The 23903-nt window shown below is 48.6% G+C and overlaps 1 protein-coding gene across 2 annotated transcripts; it reads right to left on the reverse strand.

Annotated features, from left to right (window-relative positions):
* Positions 1–237: 237 nt before the first annotated feature.
* Positions 238–22179, reverse strand: tent4b (terminal nucleotidyltransferase 4B). Of its 2 annotated transcripts, none has more exons than XM_088938857.1 (12): positions 21366–22179; positions 10061–10184; positions 9169–9215; positions 8717–8837; positions 7898–8005; positions 7221–7349; positions 6709–6922; positions 6257–6383; positions 5086–5195; positions 4515–4708; positions 3691–3837; positions 238–3578 (listed from the first exon to the last, which is right to left on the reverse strand). In XM_088938857.1, exons 1-12 carry the CDS (start codon positions 21878–21880, stop codon positions 3399–3401), a joined length of 2016 nt encoding a protein of 671 aa, XP_088794983.1. In that variant the 5' UTR covers positions 21881–22179; the 3' UTR covers positions 238–3398. The 2 variants fall into 2 exon arrangements, with proteins under 2 accessions (XP_088794983.1, XP_088794982.1); XM_088938856.1 differs by having other exon boundaries at positions 2656–3578; positions 3691–3891; positions 21366–22177.
* Positions 22180–23903: the final 1724 nt, after the last annotated feature.

Raw genomic sequence — 23903 nt, forward strand, 5'->3', positions numbered from 1 at the left:
CAATTGTATTGCTATTCTGTGCATTCAAAGATGTAGTCCTGAAAATAATTCACAAGCAGTCGTTCATTCACACTTTGAAACAACATTAAATCAGACATCACACACTGAAAAACAAAAGATTTATTAAAGTGCAATTTAATATTGAAAGATACAATTTAAATTTGATTTGAGCCCAATAAACCCACAGGGCTTCAATGTTTAAATTAAAGTTTTATTGATATACTCACAAAAAATATATAGTTTGCAAAAAGTTCTTTATATTCTCCAAAAAAGTACAACTAGAATATGTAAAGATGATACAGATGGAACAGTGATCAGAACAGAAAGAGAAAAAACATCCAAGAAAAAAGGAACAGTTCAACTGTTCACAACAATTAATAAATATTTTTTCTTGATACCCAAGATTATCAAGTCATGGTTTATATGAAATTCATTTTGGAAGGATCTGTAAATCTATTTAAGTCTTTAAAATCGTAGAAGGACAAGAGTGAGGTCTGACTCCTAGTTCATTTTATAAACCACACCTCCGCTCTTCAGATGCTGGTATGCGTTCTTGCAAGAGAAAATGAAGAATGTTTCTTTTTTTTTAAAAAAAAAAGAAAAACATAATCACCAATTATTTTTTATGTACCCGCAGCAAGTGAAATTGCTAATTGTGCAAGAGGAGAATATTTCAAGCTTTTTGTGGAAGAATTGAGAATCGAGAATACAGTATTCACTGTACAGAAGAAACAGGAGGTAGAGCTCCTGTCAATTTTCACTAGTGTCAAATTAATAGTCTACTCTTGATAAACATTTGGAGAGCATACCTCAAATACCTTTAAAGTGTGCTACTGTACTCTTTTAATTAGGAATAGTAAACTCAGGGCAGCAAATAATACCGGACAAATAAAGTAGCTTAACGTACTTGACAGAGACTAAGAAATTCACAGGCAATGCAGAGAGAGAGGGGAGACGGGCCCACCCACTTGAACCGATATGACACATACAAAAAAGCCATTTTCCACAACAATACCTCCAACCTGCCCCACCCGAGAACAGTTTCAGAACCTACAAGTGGATACAGAAAAAATGAAGGAAAAAAAAATATCACAGCTGCAAAGTTAATATTGAACAGAAGATGCAATACTGATGATTATTAAATCTAGGGCATTTCTGCTGGTCGGGCACCTACCAGGCAAAGCTGTCTAATGAACAGAAGCAGTAGTACCTAGTGAAGTAGAACAAAATATCCGCAAGATAGGACTCTGTGGTTGTGGCAGAAAAAGATGCACCCACTTATATTCTGCTAGGATTATGTGGAAGAGCGAGCTGGTGCCCGGCTGTGTCCTGAAAGAATCAGCACTGCAAGATGGGATACTGTAGTGCCTCTGTGCAACAAGGGTCCTATTGTACAATGACATTCTACAAGGGAACAAAATGGAATTCGAGACTCCATGGCTTTAGACCACAGCTGTGACTGGGGCTGATGTGTCAGCTCATGCACCTTTCTTCTATGGGAATAGTGTGTCCTGACTAGACTATAGGGAAATGGAGTAGGAAAACAGTTATACTGTATAGTGTAAACCTGCATTGCATTGGTACACAATGTAAAGCATCTGGTATTATTTACTTTTAAACAAAGCAAACATTACTCTTAATTACGCTCTTCCCAAGCTCTGCAAGAATGTAGCTTATAGTAAAGTACTATAATAAAAGATCACAGGTTCTTGTTAAAGAGATTTTCATTGCTGAAAAACGACAACACATTTAAAAAATATCTTTACTAGGTACTGAATAGTTGTATAAATAATTTTTATTGCATGTTTCAACTTTTGTAGTGACTAGGCAGGCCAGTTTAAGTCTGATTAAGACTTCTTGTAGCGATAATGATTGAGAATTCTACATGGCACCGGTTTTAAAAAAAGCACTTCGAAGAGTTGATCTGTTGTGTTGTAGTGCCACCTGTGGGCAGTGAAGGAAGTGCAGCAAAAACCCCTAACTCGGGCAAATGCTTATGCCTCCTACATTATTTCCTATTCAACGTTAACACAACTGGCTCTCAGAGTAAACGCAGTATACCTGCCACACCTGGGAGAATGCAAAAATATCACTAGTCTTGCAAGTGGTCACTCAACATCCTGAAGTCACTTGGTCACTCATACACTCAACACAATTTGTGAATGTTTAGGGAAGGAAATAGAACATCAAGTATTGAATTACTGAAAACAGTATTAAGTTTGCTAAAATTCTGTTTGAGACAGTGAGGCAGTGTTATCGCCTAGTTACCCAACAGATTACACCCCCCCAGGCTGCCTGTTTCAGAGTACAGAGCTACGTAGGAAGCCAGCTTTCCTTTATCTCAACAAAACACAGCCAGTAAAACAAGGTTTTGATAACCCCGAAGAACAAAAAGAGAATGTGAAGTTGCTTGTCTTGATTTTCTTTTTGCAACACCAGGAGGTGGCTGACGTCACAGGATTAAAAGCTCTCGTATCGGTACGGGTGACCTTGTCTAGAGATGTCAAGTACAGATACAGGTGACCTCCTACAGGTAGACTTGTGCTGATGATCAGTATTGGCAAGAGAACTGGGGTTTGGCTCTTCTTCACCTCTCAGTCAAAACATACACCTTTAAATCACAAATTAGTATACAGTGTAAAAAGTAATACTAAACTTTTTTTTTTAGTTGATTTTCTTTTTTTGGCTTTTTTTTTTGTACAAATGTCAAATAGTCTGTACATGTTAAAACCCTAAATCCCCTCTCAGTCCCTCAATGACAAAAGAATCCCTTAATCTTCATGCATAACTTGCAGGACCATTCTGAAGGATCTGTTTTTTTTTTCTATTTTTTATTGACTTTTCGACTATATATATATTTTTTGTGGTTTTGTAGTTTTGTCGATTTTTTTTCCTCTCTGAATTTCTCTGTAATTTTGTCGGTTTTTATTTTCCACTGTCCTCATCTTCCAACCTAGGAGTCTCGTCCCCGCTAGTTTCAGCGGTAGCTCTGTGTGATTTGGTTGAGCGCTGGGTTCGGTCCTCCCCGTGTGCGTGGCGGGGTGGGGGGCGCGCGCCGGGTCCCCGTCTCTCCTCTCCTGGTCGTCCGATCCCAGGGCGATCTGCGGCGGCGGCGGCGGCGGCGGCAGGCAGGGGGGTGGGGCGCACGCCCACGCGAGGACAGTGCGCTTGGAAAGAATTCCTTCATTCGTTTCTGTGCAAACCCAGGACAAATATAAAAGCAGCAAGAGAGACCGAGAAGTCTTCCCTTTCACCCTCACCCCATTTTTTTTTTTTAAGTTATAAAAAGTTTTTTTTTTTCTTTATATATCCCACAAGGAACAAAAAAATCTTCTAAAGAAAAGGTCCTGCAGCAGAATGGGGACAGTTTGGCAGAGTCTGAGGGGCAGCAGCGCCCCCTATCTGCAGAGGTCCTCGTGCGCGCTCTCGCGCGGCGGTTTCCTCTTCTTGCCGTTGTACTGGTGGTGTGCCTTGCCGCCCGGGTGTGCCTTGCCGCCGGCCGCCGCGCTCGGGTGCCCGGAGCCCTGCTGTCCCTGACTGCTCTTGGTGGTGGAGGAGCGAAAAGGCCGTGCTGCGTTCTGAAAGGACAAAACAAAGAGTCACGCTCGGCCGGGAGTTTAACCTGAGGGGAGCTGCGGATCGGGATGAAGAGACGAGAAACACGCAGGGGCACCGCTGGGGCACTCTCACCTTGCCCTTGCTGGCGGCGCTGGCAGGGCTGCCGGAGGAATGGCTCTGGGCGCGGTGCTGGGCCGCCGACCCCGCGGCCTCTCGGTGCGAGCCGGGGGTCCGGCCGGCGAGGGGCTTGGCGCTCTTACACGGCGTGCCGTCCGAGTCCTGGGGGAGACAGCGCAGGAGAGGTGAGACAAGGCCCAGCCGGTCTGGCACTGCCTGGGCAGGAGAGAGGATCCACGATGCGGGTTCTGTTAGGGAACTCTGCTCAAGAGACTTCATTTCCGAGGCCGTTATCTTCACAGCCTGATTTCTTCTACAAGATCATACACCATTGTTATACAAGCCTTTAAAGGAGTGGGGAAATGTCTGGCAATCTTTATCAGCCTAGAAGGGTGTTTCTTTTATGATATATTGTTTCATTTTTAGCATGTATATAAGAACACTGGGTGAATATTAAGTTATTTCATAAACTACACAAATCCGTCTTGACTGCATGAATAGCCTAGGCAATCCTACAAGTGTTACTGGTAGCCTCAGCTGTAAAAAGGTGTATGAGTGAAGATTTGTGAAGTAACTCATAGGCAACACATGTAAACATTTGATTTCAGAGCAGACAGACCAGTACAGTACTGGGTATAGACATAGCTTTATGTTTTTGACCAAATAAAATATCTGTGCTGCTATTAAAAATAAATTCATATGAAAACAACTACTTTTACAGGTAAAACAGGAGTGTAAATGTTCTGTTTGGTAAACTATCTCTTTTACTTGAAAGCACCCAGTGCCTGTGGGTACAGATGGCAGGGTCAAACAGCAGGGGGCGCAGTGGGGTTACTCACAGCGTCGCTGGAGCTGGAGGCGGTAGAAGAGGGGGAGGACGGAGAGGAGGAGGAGGATGGGGACGACAGGGGGCCGGAGGAAGAGTTAGAGGAGTGCTTGCTCCGCGACGGCGTCAACAAGACCACCTCCTCCGACATGTTGTTGTTGCACTTGTCCAGCTGCTGCGACTCCACGAATAACGTCACCTCGTTCCCTGTCAATGACAAAGGCAGCTGCTTTAAATATTGCAATTACTCTCTTAGGAAGATGCCCTTATCCAGGGTGGAGTGCAATATTGGACATTTACAGGAAGCAGGACAACAAGGATCAGTAAAAATGACGATAAGACACAAGCACCACGCAGACAGGATATCTGCTCACAGCCCGGTCACCAGGGTGAGACCTCTGGGCATTTTAGAAGGAAAAAGAAAAGCTTTCATGTATTTTAACTCTTTCATCTCCAATATCCCTGCTGTATTTCTTTGGCATGCGAGGAATCATTTCCTTTACATTGCATGAGATCCCCCTGCTGTTTTTGTCAAAACCCCAATATGGCATTAGCAGAACCACGGTCTGCTCGAAGTCTCTTACGGTTCAAGGAGGAATCGTTATCGTTCTGGGATGGAGAGCCCCAGCTCTTGGTGATCCATTCCCTGTAATCCGCCACCTCCTGCGTCACCCGGATGATCCGGCCCAAGATGCTGTTGGAAGGGAAGAGCAAACACTGTGGATTAACTGTACATGTTAAAAAGAAAAGGAGGGCTCCACAACACGATGAGGTCATTTCAACCCCTGTCCCCGTTTCTCAGTGACCCTCCAGCACGTCTGCACACTTAACGCACATCACATTCGTAAAAACTGGGATTAATCAGCACTCCTGGGAAAACAAGTCTGCCGCTTTAAGTAGTGTTAGTGGGTCAGTAGGTGGCGCTCTTTCCCCTATATGTAAAGTGCTTTAGGATCCTGGAGGATGAAAAGCACTAAATAAATGCAAGCAAAAAAAACAATGCATGAGAATTCCAACCGCAATATGCTATTAAGAAAACAATCAAGCAACTTTCTTTGATTCAACAGTATTAACTTCAGCTTCTAAAACGAGCAATAAGCGGAACTGGAGTCCACTGAGATTTATTTTTAAGTTTAATTGTTGAGCTACTCGTCAGCATTTAAGGCCACTGAAGAAACTGCTTTCCTGTCCAGAAGCAGAGATAACAGATAAAGGTTTTGGTCCCCTTGCTATATTTTAAGTAGTTCATCAGAACATCTAAACTACCATCTGGTAAAACACAACAATCCAAATAAACAGATGGTGCTTTATTCAGAAATGTGCATTGTTTCAAGAACAGCAATTTTTCCCCAGATACAAGGTGCCAGTTCTTAATTATCTGGTGTAGCCAGGTGATTTAGGAGCCCATTGCATAAAAGCAATTTGCAAAAGTTTAAAACTGCCAACAGGATGCTAATAAAAAAGAAAAGGTCTCCCAAAAACTTCGCAAGGCTGCGATGTTGCAGGTTTTCCTATCAAAACATACAGCTGCACTCACTCCACTGGCTATGACTGTCTGAACGCAACTACAAGGCAGCAGGGGAGTCTGGGAGACCCCTGGTTTCAGGAAGCGCCAACCCCTTTCCTTCCCAGCCTCAGGTGCAGGTGCTCAGCTGGGAACAGGCCCCGAGAGGGGCTCCTGCCACTCTTCCTGCAGAGTAACGGGGAAGCCCACAGCCACATGCATCCCTCTCACAGAGGGTTCGGGACTCGTACCTTTCCGACTCGTTGTTGGGGTAGTACTTGGCGATGGGCGACACCGCGTGGCCGAGGATGACGTAGGCGTAGTCAAACGCCTGTTTCACCTGCATGGCACCGTACGAGCTCCGCCCCACGTCGTTGCCTGCGAAGCAGCAGATCAGAGGAGCGGTCAAGCCTGACGCCAACGTGCCGTCGAGTTAGCTTTTAGAACGCAGGAGCTGTGGAGCTATCGGCTGAGGGACAGACCTCTCAGCAGCAGGGCGGTGATGAAAAGGGAGTTTTGGGTCGCGCCTGCTCTGTGCGGTCCACGCTAGCTCCAGCACCCTAAAGTCTGTATAACTAATGTGCTCAGTACAGCGGTTCTAAAAGCAGGCTGTGGTGCAAGGCAAGCAAAAGCTTTCAGCACAGTTTTCACCAGGGGGCGCCTGCGGTGGGACGGACAGGAGGAAAGCAGGCTGGTCACTTGCCTGGCTGTAAGGGGTCTTCGATGTAGAGCATGGAGGGCCGGTACCCGTCCACCATGTTCTTCTGCACTTCGTCCTTGGCCACGTAGGAGCCGCCGTCCTTGATGCGGATCCCCGTCTTCAGGTAGTTAAAATGCCTCCCGTAGAGCTCGAAAAACTCGATTAAAAGCACTCCAATGTTGGCGTTGGGACTGCTGGCATCCTCCCTGGAATGCAACTGGGACAAAAGTGTGGTGTGGTTAATAATAGTAATAATAATAATAATAATAATAATAATAATAATAATAATAATAATAATAAGCTATTAGTGAGGCACAGCTTCCCACATTCACAACACACAATGAATACTGTTCTAACAAGAGCTGACCATCTGGGAAACAACACCGCTTCCAGACAGCACGTACGTACACAGCGACAGCGGGAACACATTTTCCTTAATCCAACACGTAATCTGGGAGCGGACCAGACTCCACGCAGGCAGAGACAGCTGTGCAGGGAAAGCCTTGCTCACTCACCTGCAGAAAGCTGACAGCCATCAGGAAGAGGCTGTACGACCCGATTCCGCCTGTGAACACTTCATTGAGATCCCGCTGCAACAAGAACTGCTTCAGCACCAGCACCAAGTAAGGGAGCACAGGATATTTCTGAAACAACACAGAATAACTGATGTAAACTGACGAAAGGCAAAGAAAGTATGTACGCATTTACAGCATTATGGATAACAGCATGTAAAGAATTGATGGTGGGTTAGACATCACTTCATACAGAGCTTTGAGATTTGGTCGAGATTAATTTCCACGTGCTTCACTTTCCAGCACCCACGATGTCACGCACATGCCCTCCGCTCAGCCCGGAGACGTGCAGCGGCCCCAGTCAGCACCGTAAAGATCCGAGCCCAGGCTCAGCAGACAGGCAGGCAGGCTGGGTGGGGGAGGGGCACTGCAGCTTCTCCTTAAGAGCGCGAGTCAAAAACTAAACAGAAGGCGTTCAAATACCATCATCTGGTGTCCTCATCAACAGGCTGCTCTACGATTGCGCCTCATAAGGAAGGCCTCGATTTAAACTGCTCATCTCAAGCGATGCAAAGAGAGCTCCAGGCTGAGCCTCGCTCACTGCTGTGGACGGCACATCTCTCAGAGGAAAGACGGCTCAGAACACAGGCCTGCAAGCGCAGAAGGACTTCCAGACCCACCTTCTTGAATTCCTTGATGAATTCGGCAGCTTTCACGCCACTCTCCACATTGAAGCTGATGTCAACTTTGACCTCTGTGTACGAATCTGTGAGTTTGATGATGGGCACCTAAAGAAGAAAGGAGAAGAAACTTGGGGTGCGAAGATTGTGAAGAACACAAGCCAGCGAGGCGAATAAGAACTGTTATCTCTCAGGAAGGACAAACAGCATTTTCCCTTGATCAATTATTCAACGCGAAACAGATATTTGGACATTATTACAACCCCCTCCTGTCCCTGTTCCTCAACAAAAGGTGAAGGTGGCTCTGTGGCTCAGGATCGGCGCCTGTGGCTGGAAGGTTGCTGGTTCGTATCCCGCGGCCGAAAGAGGAATCCTCCTCCGTTGGGCCCCTGAGTGGGGCCCTTAACCCCAGCTGCTCCAGGGGTGCTGTATAAATGGCTGACCCTGCACTCTGACCCCCAGCTTCTCTCCCTGTCTGTGTGTCTCATGGAGAGCAAGCTGGGGTATGTGAAAAGACACATTCCTAATACAGGAAATTGTATGTGGCCAATAAAGTGATCTTATCTTAAAAGATATGTGACCCCAACAGACTCAGACATTTGAATATTTTATGTAAGTTATAAGGACAGCACCTGGACATATGCTTGCAATTACAAAAAATGATCTGGTTTTAAACTGCTGCAATTTCCTCAAGCGTCCCCACTGCGAGGTGACCGAAGCCACACAAAGCAACACACAAAACATCGCATCTCACGATGCAAAGCGCAGCTACGGCACCTGTCGCAGGGCGCCTCCGGCGCGGCGCGAGGCAGAACCTACCGTCGCCTTGTCCAGCACCTTGACCGAGTTCTCATCCACCACGTTCTTCTTCCGCAGGGCCTCCTCCAGAGTCCACAGCGGCAGGTTGTCCCACTTCCCGAACACCACCAGATCGATATCGCTGCAAGGAGAAGACACCCGTCAGCCCCCCAGCGCGGCAGGCAGGAGAGGCCTCTTGCAGGCCAGCTTCTCCCGTTTTGTGCAACAAGCCCTGGACTTGCAGGGGATGTCCTGCCAACGCTGATGGCAGCCAGCATCTCAAGGAGTTTAAAGCACGTCTGGGTGACGTCTGCTTAGGGACTGGAGCGCTCCAGCTCCCCGTGCACGTTTGGCTCAGTCCCTTAGACGGCTGCTGTTTCTTGGTGCCACGAGCAGATTACACAACCAGGCCCACGGCCACGAACCTCAGTGATGTGCTTTACAGGGGAGCGGACGAGAGGATAAAGGCTCACCTTGTCGGCAGATAGAGGCCAGTACTGAAGCTGCCAAATATCTGAACCTGAAAAACAAAACCACACAAAATTATCAAAGACTGCACTGCATAAACTCACTGGCAATGGAGATCAAACTTCAAACATTCATAATGAAATTGAAAGAAAACACACAGGCAATGCAAAATTACAGAGCTTGATCTTTTATGTTGTAAAGGGTAGAATTTGAGCTGGATACTAAGTATGGCTCAACAGGTGAAGCCCGACCCTAACCCATGGTAACTTTACCTGAAAACTGTTTTACCCCATAAATCAACTGAGGTTTCCTTTTGCTGGAGTGAAGTGATCTACTCAAGGGTACGGCAGTGTCCTACTGGGGATTTGAACCCACAAGCCTCAGGTCAGGAGCCCAGACCTCCACTGCAAGCTGTTTCCCACCACAGTGGGTGGATGGCAGGGGAGGGACTGGCAGCGAAACGCCGGGAAGGCGCTCCTGCAGCTCAGCAGGCCACAGGCTTGCAGGAGCACACTGAACACGGTGGGAATAAAGACGCCAGAGAAGCCTCAGGGGGCACTGTGCACAAGATGAACCGGTAATGTATGTATTTCTTCCACCAGAACCAGCGCACGCTTGAGCGCTCCGCACGGTCATTCTCAAGCCGTAGTCATGGCCAATTCAGCGCATCCAGTTTACTGAAACATGAGGCAGTGGGGCACAGTAGAGGGCTCCTGGGGGTCACAACACTGCTGTTGTGTCTTTGACAGCACATCCACCAGGGTTAACGGACACTAACAGTGATGAAGGGCGGAGGTTAACCAACAGCGTTCCGCTGGCCTAATGTGAACGAACTGGGAAAACAGTATTTAAGTTACCCCCTCCCCCCAACACACCCAGCACACAGGAAAGTCTTACATCAGCACTGGGCCAGAGGTCTTTAATCACACTCTCAATCCTCTTCACCACCTCCATCCTCATCCTCTCCTCCTCCGGCCGCGGCGACATGTAACCGTAAAAATCAATGATCTCTTCATGGAGCCTGCAAGCATGGGGGGGGGGGAGAGAGAAAGGACAGTTACAGAAGGAATCCCAGTGTGATCCCAGTGCTGCTCTTTTAAATTAAGCATCCGCATGGAGAGACAAAAGGTGGTACAATCCCTGCACTGCCAGGTTTACTTCATTACCGTGCAATACTGGAAGCCTGCAATTTGGTTTTCTTCACAAGCACATACAACTGCTCTCGCAGAAAGCCAGGAAAACCCGTTATATCAGGTCGAGACGTCGCTCAGTCCCACTCCATCTTGTCCATTAGTTCCAGTTGTATAGACCAGCAGCCACTAAGCTCATTGTCACAGTTCCTTTACGGGGTATCAGCTCGTGACTGCACTCGCACGCCTTCTCCTTTCTCGCTTGTAAAAGTCAAAAGTCGTCGATCAAAATTCCAAAATTCAGACTGGCTTGACGTGAGCGCTAAGCAGATATCGAAACGCGATTCCCACCGAGATTCAATGAGGGATTAACGCAGTTTTGCACAAGGCCAGCTCACAGCTCTCCGAACCGACAGGCCCTCTGCCTGCTCACCCCGTCTACTGCAGTGGCTTCAATCCACCATCTGCACTGGCACTGTGCGAAAGCTACCGAATGAGGTAGAAAGAGCAGGTCAGAGTGGCTGGAATGCCTCCTACACCCAGCAAACTCACTATTGACTCTATGAGGGCTGGCGGCTCTAACTTTCAGAGCTGGGATTATCAGGCTTGCTAAACTAAAAGAACATGCTTTTTATACATACTGGCTTGCGCAATTTCACTGAAAAAATACATTAGTGTTGTTTCATTACCTGTTTTATTAAATAGCTCATTAAAGTAAAACCATTAAACTCTGTGAATACAACAAGGTTTTTCTGCCAATAATTGTTTAATTGCATGTCCAATCTGCATTCTTGCTGCAAAAGCTTTAGGGACATGTTGGTCGGATTGCTCCGATTCTTCCTATGCTCTCTGCAAAGCTTAACGCCAGAACTTGGTGGCTATCCAGTGCCCAGTGCCCCAGCAAACTGCCTTGGATTCTCCAAAAATCCACCTTGCAGACAAAACTGAAAATGTTTGCACGGCACTGTCGAGTTGACATCTGACCCTGGTCTATAATGCAAGCGCACAGAAACGGAAAAGTAGCAGTCACATTGCACCACTGCAGCTTGAGGAAGGACCGAGAAGCAGTGCAAGAAGGTTCTTGACAGTTAAGCTGTATTTTTAAACCACGTGTATATTATATGAAACCAACAGGAAGTGAATTCTACTTTGGTCATGAAGGCACACGTTTACTGGCTTCGCAAAAAGGAGAGATGAAGGCGAAACACTTGACTGCAGTAAATCCGTTCGGATGCAGTGCTCAGCAGTCGAGTGATGAGTCGGCACTCCAACGTGCCTTTCTGAGCTACACTGGACAGTGTCCGTTCTGGCTGAAATGGCAACGGCTGACGTCTGGTTTCGCGCGGCACTCGACGCCCGGAGGGAGCTGCCCAACCCGCGCGGACAGGGGAGAGACACCACTCCCCTGGGCAAAGCGAGGCAGAAACCGCCAGTCAACAGCACCAGGCAGAAAAAAAGCGAAGCGAAAACATTCTAAAAATCAACAGCCAAAGGCGTCTGCTGTAAGCTTTCGCACTGAAATCATTTTGAGACGCTTCACACTCCGAGAAGAGGCTCAAGGCTCCAGGGGTCAGAGGTCGGCCAGAGTGGCACTGACATAAGCCCTCAAAGGGTCAGAGGTCAGGACCCTCATTTCCCCTTCCTCCAGGAAGCTGTCAGCGCGTGGCTGTGCCGTCCGTTACACAAGACTCAGCGTGACTCATCACAGAACCCGAGTCTAAGGTCCACCGAGCACAAGACCACACAGCAGTTCCCCCTGCCGCACACGCAGAGACACAGCGTAAAGACTCGCAGCCTGACGGAGTGCGCTGCCTGAACACGCCCTTCGCAGCACCACACCTGCATCAGGCCCATACCTGTGTGCCCAGGGGCCATGACTCATCCTGGCCCTTTCCAAACTCTAACAAGCCTTTTCATTCCTTTGCCAATAAAAAACAAAAAGACAGAGTTCTGTCAGACTGGATCAGTTACTTTTCTGACAACTCTTGTGCTGTTCTTCAGCTCCTCACCCCTCGCCCCAATTATATTCTTGATACTTTGATTCCTGAGGGAATTATATTACACCGAATGGGGGGTGGGGGGGATGTCATATCTACAATATAAAGTAGAATTGACTTCATATTGGTATAGGATACGGCTTTGTACAGCACTAGGGTGCACTGCAGGATTCAATTTCACATTGACTATTCCAGAAATGCTCTGTTTTCGGTAAAAAGAAAATGCAGTGCACCCCCACGCTCTTCAGCCTGAAACTGAATTACGGTTGCAAAACTACGGTTTGTGCAGTGGGCAGCTTTTTAAACAAGAATAAAACAGAACAGGTCTCCTGCCTGACTGAGAAGCAACCGAGAAATTAAATTCAGACGGCTGACTTTCAGGTGGCCTGACAGACGCTTGGTTGAGTAAAAGGCCACTGACTTGGCAGAACACACACCCTCAGTGCAGGGAAGGCAATTCACAGCACCCTGGCTAGCAACTGCTGGAGAGGAACTCCAAAAAACGAGGGGGAGGGGGTGCTTCAAATTCTCCCAGCACACACTTCCCCACTGCAGAGCGGAGGCCACAGGACGTAGCTGCAGATCACGTTAGGCATGCTAACCATGCGCACCGGAGAAAAACATGCCATCTCAGCACTGCCGGGCCTGCTCGTGCCAATAGACAGGAGGGTCAGCCGCACTTAGACCCCTGTGAAAGAAACTGGAACAACGTCATCCCGCCCTCTGAAGAGAAATGAGAAAGGCGGTCAGCATCAGTTTCATTTTAGGATCTAGCGATAACCAGTATCCGTTTCACTTCAGGATCTGATGGCGAGTACTAGGACAGCAGCACAGGGGACCTTTGTGTGCAGCACTCCTGAATCACAGCACTGCTTTCCAAAAATACTCGTACTTATTGTCTGCTACGTAAAACCACAGATGCAGATGTGCATGATTAAAGACCAGACGTGCCAGATCACCTTCCACACCCTTGATTAGATATTTGTCTATAAAAACTCCCTGAAGTGCTTTAGCACTAACCTCTGTAGAGTCTGATGGAAAGAACAACCTTCTCCCCCCACTTCACAAAGCACTCTGCTTGGAGAACGATGAAGGGCTTGTGCTACTAAACCCACAGGGAGAAAACGGGTGTGGTGTCGGTTTTTTCATCTCAAAAACTAGATCAGCAGCTTCTGCCATGAAAAGCAATTGTCATTTTATTGTTAAATCAGAAAAGCCCTTTTCAACACTATTAAGATGCAGGCCTGCAGTGGCTTATAGCTGTGAGAGGATGATTTCACTAGTGTCCATCATTACAATTAAGGTAGCCTGTCATTAAATATGCGTTCAGAGCAGGAAAAGTGTATTTACAGAATGCGTGTGCCGTTTTCCTATATGCTAGTCCTGAATAATCACCCTTTAAGAATAGTCTCCATTGCACTGCATGGAGGAGCAGCAGGCTATAAATATTGCAAGAGAACCAGAGACAAAAATAACTGGGTTTCCAAGACAGAGAGCAATGACCAAAACAGCAGTGCCATCAGAGGAAAACCTGCCAAAGTCAGTGAAGGGCTTTCCTGCGTTTGCCAGATCACACCAGCTTTCAGCCCAGCAACTGCCTGTGCCAGTCACACCCCTGACAGGCCACAGATTCGATTCCAACCAAACCCAGGTATTTACTAGAAATCTTCCCAGGGCACAGTGCCATTCCACTATAAGTACGCCATATGCCGAAAAGGTTACCAATATTCATCGACAAAGCATTGGAGCTGCAAAACAGAAAAGCAGGAAGTGCAGAATAGTGTAGGAGGAATTTTCATGAAAATCACACACCTTCTGTTTTTGTAAAAGAACCAGCATCTGAACATAGTGGCTCTCCATGGTATTTCCAAAGAAGCACAGCTTTGTGGAAAAAAAAAATGTTTCAGTGGTTTTTAAGCCATAAGAGAGACAAAGCCACAGGCCAATAGTGTCAGAAGAGGCCTTTGATTAAGAAGCACAATAACGATGTTATACAGATACAGAAATTTATTCAGAATAAATTTATACAGAAATTCAAGTTCTTGTTTACAGCGTTATGGAACGTCGAGCAGTACTCATCCCATAAACAGGGTCTGGCACCCTGTGACAGCTGTGGTTCTCAACCTCATGCTTAGCTTAGCAACAAACAAAATCTTCCAAAATTCCACCAGCTGAAAAACATCTGGAATCGACGTGCTTCCTGAGCTGAAAACACCGCCTAGCCACACTCCTCACGCTGCTGGCATCCCAACAGCACTTCATTCCACTCTCCACAACAGAAACCCATCCTATACCCAAATTAACAACCTGGTCGGGCGATCCAGTTACAAGCCAGCGTGTTTGTTTTGCGGATCACTGCAAAAAAGAAACCTTTCAGAAAAAACACTTTCCTTTCTGTGAAAATGAAACACATGCTCACGTCTCACAATGCCCACAGAGAGCTGCGAGCACTCTGTGCGCCGGCATGAGGCCACACCATGCACAGTTCCTGGTTTCGATGTCTAAACATCTCTTATCGCACTTCCCAAACACTCCCACGGCTTCCGGGGAACGCGACTCCCTCTTCTCTTTTCCCTGGCTTGTCCTGCCTGCTCCCTCCTCTCCTCCTGCTGGCAGGGGTTTCATCGCGTAGGTCCGCTCACCACAGTGCAACTGTGAGAGCTGCGAGGGACACTGCCAGACTCACAAACACAGCACGCTGAGGCCATAAAGCCTCTAGCTAAAGCATCCGACACATCTGAATCAACACCAATCAAGCCCTTCTTCGGAAACAACTACAGAAGATCTGCTCTCAATTTCACACACCGATTAAGCATTTTCTGACTGGCAGCAGCCCCTTCTCGATGCAGTATTGCTCAAGCAGAGGCCTGTGGCCAAACAAGAACTCCAGAGGACTGAAGCTGCACAGCCCATAAAAACCCCACACAAGGACATCACACTGCTGCTCAGTGATGTTATAAAGGGCATCGCATTCGGGGTGTAAACCAGTTCGCTGTTTTTTCCCCCCCACACACCCCACCCACTGGAGCTCTCCCCAAGGGTGTGCTACCACCACAGATCAAGCAGAGAGCGAGAACGGCGACTGGAGTAGCAGGCAAATCAAGACACCCTATGAAGAAGCAATAAAAAAGTTTTTAAAAAATCATCATTAGGTCTTTTTCTCCCTTTTAACGGCTGGCGTGTGCTGAGGACCTGCTTCTAAGTGAAAACAAAGCAGTCGCACCTCCCTCTATGGAAAGCCGTCTCAAAGATGATCTCTTCCTTAGCCTTGAAGCACAACAGCTGGACAACAGCATCCCAGAAGCAAAAAAAAATGCTGGCTGGGTTTACAGTCTGCTGTCACGACTGGGAGAAACCTGCCCCTAATTCCTGCAAGGGGAGAAAAGACAGCTCTTGTTTAACCCGCAGGAACTCCGGTCTTACACTAAAGTAATTTCCAGGAATCCCAGTGCACACGAAAACTGCAGCTCGGTGCATTCCTCTACAAGAGATCAAGGAGTGTGCCTTGAGGTCTTCCCCGCTAGCTCTGACTCTTATTCTGCGCTCCTGCGTGTAGCTACCCCCTACAGATCTCAACTGTGACTGACGCTTGGTTATTCTACAACCAGTCTGGCTGGCAGGCACCCAGATCAGGAGAATTAACACCTGGCCTGGAGCTCGCATTCATCACTGGCGTTTGTCGCCTCATCTCAGAGCACGACCTTACAGCCAAGAGGGCTTAGCTACCAATTAGGCAGCGTTTCATAAATACAAAGTCACTGGGCACAGGGAGTGCATGAGAGAAAGAATATTGCATTGCAGACCTTTATTTGCAAACACTGACAAGAAAATACAAGCAAAAATATCTTCAACTGTGGCTTGTAGTTTGCAGTAGTTTCTGAAGCAACTAGGTAAGGTGGGTGAGCAGTGTAATTACTGAACGACTGGAAATTTGGAACGTCGCAAACTGATCTCTTTTAAAGAACAATCAAAAGTGCTCTTTCATGCTTGCTTTGTGTAAAAGCAACCAGAGTGAAAACTTCAACTCATTTCCAGAGCCCTTGAGGATGCAACAAAAGAGCAACAGCTCATCTATGATGCAGCACTTGCTTGTAAACACCAGACGAATCCCAATAACTGTGCATGACGGTATTTCTGCATCTCCAATTCTAACGTCAAAGTGCATGGACTGCCCTAACCCCCGTCTATTATCCAAAAAGTGCTTATTCCTGGTGAGGATCACAGCAAAATGCCGATCCCAGAAACAGGGGTACAAATTCAAGACTACACCCTGGACAGGACACCAATTGATTAGACAGTGCACACACACTGGGACGGCCTAGGGGCACCAATTAAAATGGTCAGCATGTCAAACCACAAGACAGCTGTACAAGGAAAGGCAATGCTGCGTCTCTTGTCTCCGTTAAGAGCAGTGTCTCCCAGAAAGGGGCAGGTCTCCTCTCCCAGTGGTCATAAAGGCACAGAGGTCACAAGCCAGTGAAGGCAACAGCAGAGGAAGGAAAACGTTAATAAAAAGACGTGCACAGCTTTCATTTCTCAAACTTTACAAATGTTTAAGCCCACTGAGCATCTGTCCAAATACTCGATACAGTAGGGGCCTAACTTAACTATTTACAAAGGAACACTTTCAATTTAGCAGCCTGGTAAATATTTCATTGCTCACTGTGTTCCTATTGTAAGTCCGTTACTATTGTCAGTCAGTGAAAGAAAAGCAGACAGTTTTGCAATGTAGCGCACACTAAATTGCAAAATTACTAGGCTTCTTCCTATTGCTAATGAAAACGAACCACATTGCTCAGGAGTAGTATATGCGCTGAGCTCACAGGAAGAGCCCGCTCAGAATACTTAGCAACTACCTCTTTTATAACCAGCCCTGCATATGTTTAAATGATCAGTAGCCAAAAAAAACAAACAAACATGAATTCACAAAAAAAGGAAGATTTTGTGTGCAGGACTACACGTTCACCGCTATTCCTGGGCGAGAACAGAAATGCTCTTCAGGAGCAGAAGGGGTGGCTGGCCGAGCTGCTTCACAAAGCCAGGATCGGGTTACACGGTGGGACGGGCTGGGGAGGGCGGGGCCCCTGTTTATTTTGGAGAGCAAGCCCGGGACATGCACGGCGTGCGCTGCATGTAAACACACATTCCCATCCAGGTGCCGCGCCCCTCTCGAGCAGAGACGTTCCTTCTGACGGGCATGCAAAGCAGCCTTCCCCCCCTCTTTAAACTCTGCGGTGAGAATCGCACAAAAGGTCCAGTGGGCACTCAAGACAGCCCCAGCGCCTCCTTCGCCTTGCCAGCAGGAGTGGATCGAGAGGGCTGTTCACGGAGCACCACCGAGCTGGAAAAAGCCGTGCTCTGAACACTGCACTCTCTCACAACACAGCCTGAGGGACAGCGACTGGCACCATGACCACTGACTGATATGTCCGCCACCTCTGAGGCTGTGGTCAGGGACCATGCTGTCCCCTCCACCCCTGCAGTCAGGGAGCGCGCTGTCCCCTTCATCACTGAGGCGTGATGGACGGTGCTGGGGGCAGGGACAGAGCTGAGGCCAGCGGTCAGGGACGGCACTGTGCCCTCCACCCCTGTGGCCACAGGTCAGGGACAGCACTGTCCCCTCCATCACTGAGGCATGATGGACAGTGCTGGAGTCAGGGACGGCACTGTGCCCTCCACCGCTGGGGCCACAGGTCAGGGACAGCACTGTCCCCTCCATCACTGAGGCATGATGGACAGTGCTGGAGTCAGGGACGGCACTGTGCCCTCCACCGCTGGGGCCACAGGTCAGGGACAGCACTGTCCCCTCCATCACTGAGGCATGATGGACAGTGCTGGAGTCAGGGATGGCACCATCCCCTCCACCGCTGGGGCCACAGGTCAGGGACAGCACTGTCCCCTTCATCACTGAGGCGTGATGGACAGTGCTGGAGTCAGGGATGGCACTGTGCCCTCCACCGCTGGGGCCACAGGTCAGAGACGGCACTGTCCCCTTCATCACTGAGGCATGATGGACAGTGCTGGAGTCAGGGACAGCGATGTCCCCTCCACCCCTTGGTTCAGCGGTCAGGGACAGCATTGTCTCCTTAATCACAGGTGTGATGGACGGTGCTGGGGTTAAGGACAGTGCCGTCCCCTCCACCCCTGAGGCATGATGGGCAGCACTGTCTGCTGTACCAGTGAGGGACAAGGGATGAGAGCAAACGGCACACAGACAGGCCTCCTCTTGCGCCTCGCTCCCTCACACAAAGACTTCAGGAGCTTCTGGATCCAGCCCAGACTGCATGTTATAAAGAAGGGTGATCCCACCGGCGGCCGCTCACACAAGCACGCTAATCGATATTCCTGAAAAGCTGGCTGAGCCTCCTCGACGCTGCCTCTTATACAAGAGAAGACTCTTGCAGCAGACATCCGACGAAAAGCGGAGCTGTTTATTTCAGCTGCTGCAAACCTTTCTGCCTGCAGACCAAAGCATGTAACATAAAATAGCAAATGTTTCAACGAACACAAACTGATTTTCTGCAATATTGTCCATGCTTCTGTTAGTGTGGCCTTCCTCCAAAACAGCAGGCCTTTTTCACTTTCAGACAGTCCAAGTCTTAACTCCAGCTAATCCTCAATTATCCAAGTGATCATAAGCACCTCGTTAGGTTAATTAAGCAATTAAGGATGAAAGCTAATGTACTGGATGGAATGAAATCCTGTAATACAATGGACAGCTTTTTAACTAATTCATCCCAGTCTCCCAGCTCTTTGGCTTTGAAGAGGCCTAGAACATCTGCCGACACAGCGCCCCCTCCAGGATCAGGACTACCCACTCCACCATTAATGGCTAGCAAGCTAGAGGAGCTGTTTGGCACATGTGGCACATAGCCAGCAGCCATATCACCCTGCAACTCCCAACTAGCAGCCCACTGGAACTCAGTAGGTGTGAGCCTGGCCAGTACCTGGATGGGAGACTCCTGGGAAAAACTAAGGTTGCTGCTGGAAGAGGTGTTAATGGGGCCAACAGGGGGCGCTCACCCTGCGGTCCATGTGGGTCCTAATGCCCCAGTATAGTGATAGGGAAACTGCACTGTAAAAAAAAAAAAGGCGCTGTCCTTCAGATGAGACGTAAAACTGAGGTCCTGTCTCTCTGTGGTCATTAAAAATTAATTCTGTTTCTCGAAAAGAGTAGGGGTGTTACCTGGCGCCCAGGCAAAAGTTCCCAGTGGCCTTTACCAATGATGGCCTCCTTAAAATCCCCATCTATGAACTGGCTTGATCACTCTAGTCTCCTCCCCACTGAGAGCTGGTGTGTGGGGAGTGTACTGGTGCACTCTGGCTACTGTCGCATCATCCAGGTGGGGCTACACACTGGTGGTGGTGGAGGGGATCCCCATTACCTGTAAAGAGCTTTGAGTGGAGTGTCCAGAAAACTGCTATAGACGTGTAAGCAATTATTATTATTACATCTGACCTATTTGGTAGTTATACCAAATAATTGATCCCAGGATCTCATTCCTCCATCTTGAAGGAAGCCAGGATATTGGCTTCAACAGCACGGATGGGCAGCTTGTTCCACACCCCCACCACTGTTTGTGTAAAGAAGTGCCTTTGTTTAAAATGCACTTCGACACGGTTTCTGCTTGTGTAATGTTGCAATGCACAGCAGGACAGGTGTTCGGGTTCTGCCTTTCAACAGTTCTCCAAAACCTTCAAGCAGGTGACACGGACCGGGTCGTCACTCCACACTCGAGCAGCACACAGTTGATCCACAAGGGCTTCGTAAAATAAGTGACTGATCAGATAGCTGCTCAAAAAGCTGCTTAAAATATTCAAAACAACTGGCAAATACTTACTACAGTCATAAAACTCAATGTGGTGAATTGAAATACTTGCTATAACAACTCTTACACAGAACGCTTAAGTCCGCAGAACAAAAATTTAAACGTTAATTCTCATTCCTTGTACCAAGATCAAGTGAGAATGATTAAAATATTACTGAACAAACGGGGATATGTCACGTTTTCTGTTGTTCTTGCCTGTAACCACCCTGACAAATCTTATGTATCTAAAAATATCCGCGTTTAAACAACTTTCTGAGTTCGGGAACGACTTAGACATGCAGTATTAGTAACGAGGAGGATTAAAAGCACTTACTATACGAATGCACTTCTTACTATTTTATTATTCTAAAACTGCACTTACATTTTAAAATTCAATTGACGAACAAGGCCAGTTATTTTCACTGGATCGACAGGTTCAAAAAGTTCCACAGGACGACTTTGCTGCAAAGCCTACGCTTCTCCGGGCGGCGGTTGTTGAACAACGCTGGAAATGACACCGACTTTCTCCCGGCTCGACCGAACTTGCACGGGGCTTGCTTGTGTGAGGAGACCGTAAGTACAGGAGAAGCGCAAATTCAACTGCAGCCGGGGGTCCTCCGGCCAGCGAGCGGGACAGCTCTCCAGGCGCACACAGTGCGACCCGCTCACATCCACGCCCCCTTACGGGACAGGCTGAGGGAAGGAGGGAGGGAGAGGCCTCAAAGTTGCTGTGAAGAAAGTACTGGAAGGTGCGCGAAGCAGACTCCCCTCGGAACCGAGCGGACCCCCCGCCACGGCGCGGTGGCCAAGACAGAGTTTTTTTTTTTTACATTATTTTGACATAGTCGTGGTTTGCGGGAACAACAAGAAAACACCGCACGTCAAGACCAGGCGAGCCTCCGGGCGACACGAGTGTGTTACTCGAAATCTCACGACGAGCGCCCACCAAGCTCTGCCCTGTGCCCCTCTTACCCCCACCGCGACCAGAATAGGGAAAATAAATAAATACAACCCCAAGTCACTGACTGGCTCGGACACTCTCCGGGGCGCTCAGCTAACCCACAAGGTCACCAGAGCCCAGCGACACGCGTGTCAGCGCCCACAGGACGGGGGCTCAGCGGCGCTAACGGCTCGAGTAACCCGTGGAAAAAGCCATGAAGGCACGCAACTGCGCAAACCGCCTGCCCCCGACACACGGCACCGCCACCCGGAGCGCTGCCAGCGGGCCAGCGCAGTGCTGACAGCGGCGATCGTGCCCGGCGCTTACCCCAGAATCCCTTCGGAGTAGTTCCTCGTTTTCCACGGGGTCCCAGTGTAGCCCCCGCCGCCGCCGCCGCCGCCTCCTCCTGCCACCCCGTTGCCCCCGGAGCCCGGGAGCAGCAGGCTGCTGTTGAACCCGAAGGTGCTCGCCTTGTTGTCCCGTTTCCTCTTGTTGCGCAGGTCCGAGCCCCCTCTCCAGCCCCCGGCGCCCCCTCCGCCCCCCCCTCCGGCCCCGCCGCCCCTCCCCGCTGGCCGGTTGTTGTTGGTCTCCAAGGGTAAAAAGTCCCGCTGCTGCCCGATCTCAGCCTCCGGCCTGGCGTTAGACATGCCAGGGCTCCTGCCCTCGCTGGGAGCCCCGCTCTTAGCCGAGCTGGCGTCGGCCGTCCCTCCGCTGCTGCCGCTGCTGTAGTTGTTGTTGAAGTACAGGTTGCTCAGACCCTGCGTCGTCTCCCAGATCTGCATCCACAAGCTGTTGGCAGGTCCGAGCTGTTCTGGCTGAAACCAGGCGATTCTCGGATCCATCAAACGGTAGTGGGCACGACACGCACCGTGCCTGCCCCGAGCGAGGCTCAGACCGTACGCGTGTGCGGCGCAGCGAGGCTGGCTCCTCGCAGTGCGATGTTATTATAAATATCACCCCTTAAATAAGAATCCCTTTAAAATCGGAGAACAAAAAACGGAAGGAGACAGAAAGCACGAAATATTTAAAAACAAAAAAACCCTCCAACTATGACAAAAAGTTCAGTTTTGACAGCAAGAAGAAGGAGATCCCGGAGCACGGCGGCGCACAACCCTCGCCTGTCGCTGTTCGTCTGACCCCTCTCTCTCTCCGGGTCCCTCAATGGCGGCCAGCGCGGCCCACTGCGCAGCCGCGCCGCGGAGGGGGCGGGGACAGCCCGCTGTGACACCATCGCGCGTCAACATTTTTGTCTTGTTACGTAACAGTGAAGGGTGAATAAATCAAGTCTTGGAAACGAGGTGTCGACTCAAGAATCAACTGTTCACACCCTGTTAGGGTGCTCACCATCCCCGATTTGTAAAATTACGTTCTTTCCAATGAGCCTCGATGGAGTCGATGGAGAGGTTTATGTGTACAGATTTGTTTTTCTATTTTGACGTCCCCTGTCCTCTCAGTTCACCTCCTGCCGGTCTGCAGCCTGCTTCATCCCCCTGCCCGTGTCCAGTACGCTCTCCTGTCCTCCCTGCTCATCTCAGGACCTTCTTCAGAAGGGCTTTTACTAAACTGATATGCATGTTACACCACACTCGTTTTCTTTTATGTTTTACTTTTTATCGCCTATCATAGTTTTTTCCCCTTACTTCAAAGGGCCTTGAGAAGCTTGTAAAGACACTATACAAAATGAAGTGTATTATTATTATTATTATTTCCCACTGGTCTGCAGCCTCCTCTGTCTCCAATACTCCAGTCCTCCTTGATCACGTCCAGCTCGTCACCGTCTCTGGCCTCTTGTGCTGCTCACTCCTCTCTCCTGCCCTCTATCGGTGGAACCAGGTTCTCAGAGACATCAGGGCACTGGCAGACATATGCCCACATTTCCTCAGCTCCTTCAGACACCTGTCACCTGGACACCTGTACACCTGTGATATGTACCCAGTTTTATCTCCTTTAACTCCTTTAACTCTAATTCAGTACTTAAGAGTTGAGGACGACACAGCATTTTAGATTTAGAAATGCAAGTGCTGAAATAAACAGATACCCCTTTCGGCACGGGATTTACAAAGGCTGTGTAACCAGAAAGAGTAGATTAATTTGAAAGATTAATAATAATAATAATAATTGCTTACACTATGGCGCTTTTCTGGACTCTCCACTCAAAGCGTTTTACAGGTAATAGGGATCCCCTCCACCATCACCAGTGTGCAGCCTCACCTGGATGATGCGACGGCAGCCATAGTGCACCAGTACGCTCACCACACACCAGCTATCAGTGGGGAGGAGAGCAGAGTGATGAAGCCAATTCAAAAATGGAGATTATTAGGAGGCCATGATTGGTAAGGGCCAATGGGAAATTTAGCCAGGACGCCGGGGTTACACCCCTATTCTTCTTGAAAAACGCCCTGGGATTTTTAATGACCACAGAGAGTCAGGACCTCGGTTTTACGTCTCATCCAAAGGACGGCGCCTGTTTACAGTATAGTGTCCCTGTCACTATACTGGGGCATTAGGACCCACACAGACTGCAGGGTGAGAATGATAATTGTTTTGTTTTTCTATCTAGAGTCTGCAGTGTCTCTGGCTGTTCTTCTACTTGGAGACACACAGGAGAAGTGAAAAAAGGCTCAACGAGCCCTTGGTCTGCTGTTCCATTGCACCTCTCTTGGTATTTCCTCAGAACAACTGTTTAAAAAAAAAGTATTACATGCATTTAACATTTGCAGTGTAGCACCTTTCAATCACCTTCAGTAACTGCAGTACGCAGGTAAGAGAAACCTGAATGGGAGAAGAGCAGTGAAGTGCCTCTCTTTTCCAGCCTCTTCAGCCATATGGCTCCTCCTACAGAGTGCAGCTGGCAGCTGTCGCTCC

The sequence above is a fragment of the Atractosteus spatula genome, chromosome 21, assembly GCF_055471065.1.
Source record: "Atractosteus spatula isolate fAtrSpa1 chromosome 21, fAtrSpa1.hap1, whole genome shotgun sequence".
Classification (NCBI taxonomy): Eukaryota; Metazoa; Chordata; class Actinopteri; order Semionotiformes; family Lepisosteidae; genus Atractosteus; species Atractosteus spatula.

Excerpts from the sequence above, each read along its gene's own strand:
- tent4b (XM_088938856.1), bottom strand. The coding sequence starts at position 21,880 with ATGGATCCGAGAATCGCCTGGTTTCAGCCAGAACAGCTCGGACCTGCC. Across the intron at positions 9,216-10,060 it reads ACCTCTGGCCCAGTGCTGAT|GTTCAGATATTTGGCAGCTT; the intron begins GTAAGACTTTCC and ends TTTGTTTTTCAG. Across the intron at positions 8,838-9,168 it reads GGCCTCTATCTGCCGACAAG|CGATATCGATCTGGTGGTGT; the intron begins GTGAGCCTTTAT and ends TTCTCCTTGCAG.